The following is a 7,552-nucleotide window of genomic DNA, read 5'->3' as shown; positions in this document are numbered from 1 at the left end:
GCCTTTATAGTTCTTTGCATTCTTAGTTTTGAGATCTCATGGATGATGCTGACTATGAGAACGATATTTTAGTTGTTTTAGCTAACGCGTTAAGTGCAATCGCAAATCAGTGAATTATTGGAGTAGCCTACCCTGTCTCGTCTTCTTCTTTTTTTAACCTTTGATAGCGTTAATACTAGCATTTATTCTGAATATTAAACCTAATGGTAGCTAGTTAGTTTGTGTGTTGTAGTATATCAGTAATTAACTAGAAAGACAGTTAATTTGTTAGAAGGTTTAATTAGGGTTCCTAAATAGGCAATAGAAAGTGATTACTTGATGATTACATAAAAAAAATAGCCCCTTTGAGAAGTACTGAAATCTGTGTGGTCACTTCTTTGACATTTCTCAACAGGTTGGAGAAATGGCTGGTGTCACTGAGGTTGCTGCTCTAGGTCGACCTTTCACCCTAGGAATGCTCTATGATGCTCGGAAAGATCAACTGATCCCAGGTAAGACTTGACATTCACAGTCTTGACATATTAAACAAATGTAAAAAAAGAGGCCACAGCGGAGAGAATCAATTTGTGTGACTACATTTTACTTCTTCAATGTGGATAGTTAAAATACTACTGTAATACAATATTTAACTATAGTGAAAGGTTTATAATTCCTTCACCTTTAATCTGAAGTCTACAGGTACATAGAGAAAGTTTTATTGTTGCTTGTTGTGCAAGCCTATAATTCCTTTAATAAATTTCAGAGAATGAATCAAGCATCAAATATGCTTAAAATAGAAGCTGTTTAGGGAATTGCTAGCAGGATAAGAAGCTGCAATGTGCAAAAATCTATGTTTATGTTAGAGATCAGTTTTTTCTGTAGGGATGCACTAATTGATTGGCTGGGGACCAGAATGGGCCTTTTTTCATCTTAATGTTTGCGTATGCTGTCAAATATAGTTGACAGAGAATTGGAACCAAAATCAGAATCAGCAGGTCAGACAAGATCTGTAATTGGAACCAGCCAGAAAGATGCAATTGTTGCATCATTACTTGTGTGCAGGCCTGCCATTAGGAATTTTGGACAGGGGGACAACATTTTCCAAACTGGGCCCCTCATCGACACCCAGTCCAGCACCACCTCGACCAACCCACCCTTAGTTCTAATACAAACACAGGCAATTTCAAAAAAGCTCTTGGCCATTAGCCTTGTAGTGACACAGATGGAGTCCCTAACAATCATTGCCAAATTCAGTGTTATAGACTCCAATCCAGTTCATGCTCGCATATATATTCAATTACTTAGTATGATTGTAAAGCACAAAAGGTCATTATAGTTTTTAAAACATCTTTCAAATTAGACTGTGACAGTTATGTTCCTCCTTTTAACTTAAAACAAACATTGAAGAAATTACTACAAAGCATTAAATCCTACAGTTTAATTATGACTGAACAATTACACATACTTCATCTATCAAATTCAATCTTGAGGACTACATTAATCAACATATTGGTCAAATTATGCACTAAACTGAAATACTGTGTGAGTAGGCTGTGTCAGCTAAATGATTATCATAATAATATAAACAGAGGTTTACCACATGTGTAGCTTATTATACTGTAACCATATTTACAGCTGTATCCTCTGACCTGTGATGTGCTGCTGACTAGTGTTTACTGTAGGTCAGTTTTCTTGAGGCTGTTACAGGGGAACTTGTGGGTGTTACTAAGCTTTATTCATATAAAGGGAAACAAAATTCAGGTGGAGTTGATGATTCCAAATATGACAGAAGATAGATGCAGTAAAGCTCTCAGGCTCTGTGTTGCTTTTAGATATAGATATATTTTGTCCTGTAGTTTAACTTTTACAAGGTTGTTTATTTATCATTATACAACATAAGACTGCTGTATAATGAAACAAAAGTTTGTAGTCCCTTCATGCTGCACACATAGAACTTAACAAATGAATATATTAATATTTGAATACACATTAAATGTGCATTAAAATATTTTATTCTTTGTCTTTGTTTGGGGAAGTAACCTCTTCAAATATGACTGTGGCACCTTTACTCACCTCAATGATATTAAATTAATTTATTTTAATTCCAACTCCTGCACTTCAGCTCGTGTGTTTTAGCAGGTTTCTGCTCATGTTCAAAACATTCTGCACATTCTCTCCCACATAGGCTATCTGTGTTCTCTGACATGTCCAGAAAAAAAGTGGTACTGTTAAGAGAATAATGCCATAATTTATGAGTATTCATAAACAAAATGAAACAGTCTACCAGCCCTATACTCTGCTGTGTATAAGCCTGCTATGTTGCCGATTTGGCCCCTTCAGAACGTCTGCAGACACAGAACCGTTTGGGACTGTACTGCTGGATGAGAGGAGGAGGTGGATGAACTAAACTTAGCCTACTTGAAACACTTTTGATCAGGCAGAAGTATCAACACAAATCCACACAAATGTTCACTTCAGCACCTCAGATAAAGTGCAGCTCACAGTCCCAAACAGAGACAAAAATATTTCAGTTTATTATCGCGACTCACTCGCATCAGCTGGGAGGAGATTACTTTTGTTCACAATTGTTTGGACAGAGATTTGGCCATTGCCTCCCTATGATTTTATTCTTCTCTCTCTGTTTTGGCTGCTCTTTTCGCTTAAAGCGACTCGCTTTACATTTGCGGGCCCTGGACATGTGAATGGCCAAATGTTTCGACCGTACCATTTTCACAATAACAGCGGGGAGCGGGTTATCAGATGACAAGTTTAAAATATGTTTTAATGATAATATTGAATTTATTTATCATATAAACACATTAAAATTTTTTGTTATTTATCAAAGACAGTAAGTAAAGTATGTAACTTGATCCCATTTAAGGGTTGACCATAGACCTTTGCATGCCCCCCCCCCCCCCCACCTAGGCCTTGGGGCGGGGTCATCTGTACCCTTTGACCCCCCCCGATGGCGGGCCTGCTTGTGTGACAACAAAATGATTTGTCCTGTTTTATCAGATGATGAAAGATGATGTTGTTTTCCAATTTCTGTAGGTTTGACATTGTGGGATGATGAAACTCTAAAAAAGAATACAGTTGAAAACTGTCAGCAAAGCAGTGACTTTAAAATGTCCACATCTGACTCCATTGAATCCAAGGCCTCTCTGCTGGATGTTGATTCTTCTCTGAAGGCCAGTTTCCTGAGTGGACTGATTACAGTTGGAGGATCTGCCAAGTATCTCAATGATACGAAGAAATTCAAGAATCAGAGCAGAGTGACGTGTCAGTACAAAGCTACCACACGCTTCAAGCAGTTGACAGTGATCGACCATTTAACCATGAGTACCCAACAGATAGATGGTATTAAGAAGGGCTCTGCAACACATGTAGTCACAGGCATCCTTTATGGAGCAAACGCTGTCTTTGTGTTTGACAGTGAGAAGTTATATGACGAAAGTGTTCAAAACTTCAAGGGCAAAATGAAAACTGTGATAAATAAGATCCCCAAATTTAATGTTGACGGGAAAGTTGACATCAAGCTGAATGATGAAGAAAAAGCTCTGACTGAGAAATTCTCCTGCAAATTCTACGGAGACTTCATTCTTGAAAGCAACCCAGCAACATTTGAAGAGGCAGTGAAGACCTACATACAACTTCCAAAGCTGCTGGAAAAGAAGGGAGAGAACAGTGTTCCACTGAAGGTCTGGCTGATGCCACTGAAGAAGTTAGCCCCCAAAGCTCCTGTGCTGGTGAGAGAGATCAGTGTTGGACTTGTAAGAAAGGCTGAAGATGCTCTGGAGGACCTGAATCAGCTGGAAAAAAGATGCAACGGTTTGCTGGAGGACAAAGTGGTGCGAAATTTTCCACAAATTCATGAAAAGTTCAGAAGTTTCCAAAAATGGTGTGGTCATTATGCATTTGATCTCAGACAGACCATGGAGAAGAAAATTCCCTCCATCCGTAATGGCAAAGAAGATGAGAGGAAATTAGAAAAAGTCTTTAAAGACAGAGACAAGTCACCGTTCAGCCATGCGAAACTAACCAGGTGGATGGACTTTAAAGAGAGCGAAATCAACATCATCAGGTCCTGTGTAGAGAAGATGGAGGGAACAAAGTTCGTCCCAAATCAGTCAGAGCTGGACCGAGAGGTTCTTGGTGTAGAGGAGGCTCTGTGTTTTGTTTTGACCTCCCTGCAGAGTGCTGACCCCTGCCTTGATGCGATGACCAAATACTTAAAGTCATCTAAATTAGAATCTACCAATGAAGAGTCGTGGTTCTACTCAGATGAAGTTATCACCAACATGAGAGAAAAAGCCAAATATTTCCAGGATCTTACTAAACCACTGAAGAACAACAGCCGATTCTGTTTCCTCATCGCAGCAATTGAAAATAAGAAATACACAGGAGCAACCATCTACCATTACAGGAAGGGCAAACTGGTCTCTGAGGGTTTTTCAAAGCCCCCCCTCCCTCCTGTGGAGAAAATCACAGGCAGAAGAGATTTGCTCTGGTGTAAGTACTTTATTTTCACAGTTCTACTAACAATAACAAATGTCTCTCCTTCAGAAACCTCATGTAACTTTTATTACTCACAGAGTTCATTCTGAGCTTTTCTTAGGAAAATACTGTGGATTTTGTTATCGCTTACACTGAAATTGCTTTAAAAAGAAATCTCAAGTAAAAAGTTCTCAGTTAACAGTTATCTGAAACGTGACAAAGAGACACAGCTAATCACTGATTATGTTTGTCCGCTGGTTTAATATTGAACAATGTGTTGTATAACAAGCTTATCTGATGTGTTTATGTGGAATCTAAATCTGTCAAATAATGTAGTAAAAAGTACAATATTTCCATCTGAATTGTAGTGCAGCAGAAGTATAAAATACTCAGTAGTATCTCAACATTAAACTGAAGTACAGTTCTTGAGTTAATGCATGTTTGTCACACTGAAATGCTTCAGACCAAACATATCGGAATATTAGACAAAGATAACACAATTAAACACAAAACATAGCTTTTAAATGTTTTTATTGTTATGGGAGAAAAAAAATCCAAACCTACATGGCTCTGAAAAAGTGATTCTCCCCACAACCTAATAACTGGATGGGCCACCCATAGCAGCAACTTCTGCAATCAAGTGTTTACGATAAGTGGCAATGAGTGTTTTACAGCGCTGTGGAGGAATTTTAGCCCACTCATTTTTGCAGAATTATTGTATTTCAGCCACATTTGAGGGTTTTCAAGCCTTATCCAGCTTTTTTAAGGTCATGCCACAACATCTCAATTGGATTCAGGTCAGGACTTCTCCAAAGTCTTCATTTTGTTTTTCTAAAGTCATTCAGAGGTGGGTTTCGTGGTGTGTTTTGGATCATTGTCCTGCTGCAGAACCCAAGTACACTTCAGCTTGAGGTCATGAACAGATGGCTGGACTTTCTCCTTCAGGATTTTTTGGTAGACTCATGGTTCCATTTACACCAAGTCTTCCAGGTCCTGAAGCAGCAAAACAGCCCGAGACCATGACACTACCACCACCATGTTTTTACTGTTGGTATTATCTTCCTTTTCTTAAATGCTGTTACTTTTACGCCAGATGTAATGGGACACACATTCCAAAAAGTTAAACTTTTGTCTCATCAGTCCACAGTATTTTCCCAAAAGTCACAGAGCCATGTACGTCAATTTGTTTTCAATTTGTCTGAAACATTTCAGTGTGACAAACATGCAACAAAATAAGAAATCAGGAAGGGGGCAAACCCTTTTTCACACCTCTGTACATGCATTCATTTAGCACAGTGACATACAATTGCTAATTGCTGCACACCTCTGGAGCAACTACTAAGAGTCTTGCTCAGGTATACATTGGTGGGCGTGTCGCAGTGAGAATTGAACCCAGGTCTCCCAAATTAAAGGCATATATATGTCTTTGCACCACTGTTTATATTAAGAACATATGAGCATGTGAGTGAATGTTACAAAATATGAGTATAACCTTTAATATATGTTCATAATAATCCACAAATGTAGCTTGTGAACTAGGGAGGGATGCTTGTAACGATGATGACGTCTCGTTCTCTCCATCAGATTCCTGTGATCTCACTCTGGACCCAGACACAGCGAACAACTACCTCACTCTGTCTGAGGGGAACAAGAAGGCAACTTATGGAGCATGGCACTCGTATCCTGACCTCCCGCAGAGATTTGATACTTATGTGTGTCAGGTTCTGTGCAGAGAGGGGCTGACCGGGCGCTTCTACTGGGAGGTGGAGTGGAGTGCTGGCTATAAGGAAGGGGTTGCTGTTGGTGTCACCTACAAAGGCCTGTTTAGGAAAGGAAATTATGGCCAGTGTGGACTTGGACGCAATATTATGTCCTGGAGTTTAGACCACACAGGGTACCCACCAAGTGATACTCTCTGTGCATGGCATAATAGTCAGTCCCAAAATATTTCTGTTCATGCTACCGGCTGCAGCCGACTGGGAGTGTATCTGGACTGGCCTGCTGGCAGTCTGTCCTTCTATAATGTCTCAGGTGACACACTGAGTCACCTCCACACCTTCCGCAACAAATTCTCTGAGCCAGTTTATCCAGGCTTTGGGACTTTCTATGAACACAACTACGTACTCCTGTGTCTGTAATCTGCACCACATGATTCACTTCAAGTTCAGTTCAGTTTGATCACAAAATGATTGTTTCATACGTTGTTATTGTGAAGCACCATTATGATAGTCACATAACAATTTAATATAAAGCTTCCTACTAAATATGGCCCACCCACTCATGAATATTATCATTGTTGTTATTATAGTTTATTGTTCAATCACAAATCATTTTGTGGATTTGCAGTCAGACTGTGTACTTTGTTCTCCCCTTTTTTCGTAGCAGTACCATCAGTTGACATAAATACCTGTGTTTAATTGTCTTTTTCTTTTCATTTTAAGCTAATTTTATCATCATTAGTGCATTTCAGCTCTCATTGTGCTGCACACAGATATATTTTAAATAGCTTGTTCTGAAGGTAAGTAAGTAAGTGGTTCAAGACAGCTCATTAATGTCGAAGGATGCTTGATCTTTCTTTCAAAAGTTAATATGGAACAGAAACGCAAAGAAGCACAAAGCCACATTTCATCCAAGCATTTTTATGTGAATTATCTAATTAGAAAAGCTGCATGGAAGCTACAGAATTCAAAAAAACTATCACAATGTCCCTAAAAAGATTTTACACTTTGTTAATAAAGGATGCTGATGTGTGGGCTCTACTTCTTTTTCTCTGCTGCTACTTCTTGTAGTTTGAGTAAGCAGGAAGAGGCGGAGTTCTGCGACCTTTTTACTTTTGTCCTGGAAAGATTTTTTTCACGCTGTACGTTGTTTGACTCACCAGAAGTAGGCTGTGGGTAAAAGCCTGACGATGGCCGACTATTTCCAAGTAGATCTGCAGAGTAATTCAGGACACACCTCTGTTCTCCTTAATATTTTATTTTTAAGTGCATTTTCTCTTCTCTCCAGCAGTGTGTACTTTCCTGTATATTAACATAAAATATGATACACTACTGCAATTATGTCTACAGACATTTATATA

At 38.9% G+C, this 7,552-nt stretch overlaps 1 protein-coding gene across 1 annotated transcript; it reads left to right on the top strand.

Annotated features, from left to right (window-relative positions):
* The first annotated feature begins 403 nt into the window (after nt 1-403).
* On the top strand, nt 404-7,230 carry LOC119915464 (neoverrucotoxin subunit alpha-like). Its single transcript, XM_038734999.1, has 3 exons — nt 404-491; nt 3,031-4,488; nt 6,058-7,230. The coding sequence occupies exons 1-3, from the start codon at nt 404-406 to the stop codon at nt 6,609-6,611; spliced, it is 2,100 nt and encodes a 699-aa protein (XP_038590927.1). The 3' UTR covers nt 6,612-7,230.
* The last annotated feature ends 322 nt before the right edge of the window (nt 7,231-7,552 follow it).

Source organism: Micropterus salmoides, unplaced genomic scaffold (assembly GCF_014851395.1).
Source record: "Micropterus salmoides isolate LMB-PRFRI ecotype aquatic unplaced genomic scaffold, ASM1485139v1 Ms_hic_scaffold_21, whole genome shotgun sequence".
NCBI lineage: Eukaryota > Metazoa > Chordata > Actinopteri > Centrarchiformes > Centrarchidae > Micropterus > Micropterus salmoides.
Note: the sequence above shows the minus strand (reverse complement) of the source record. Positions and strands in the feature narration are given on the sequence as shown.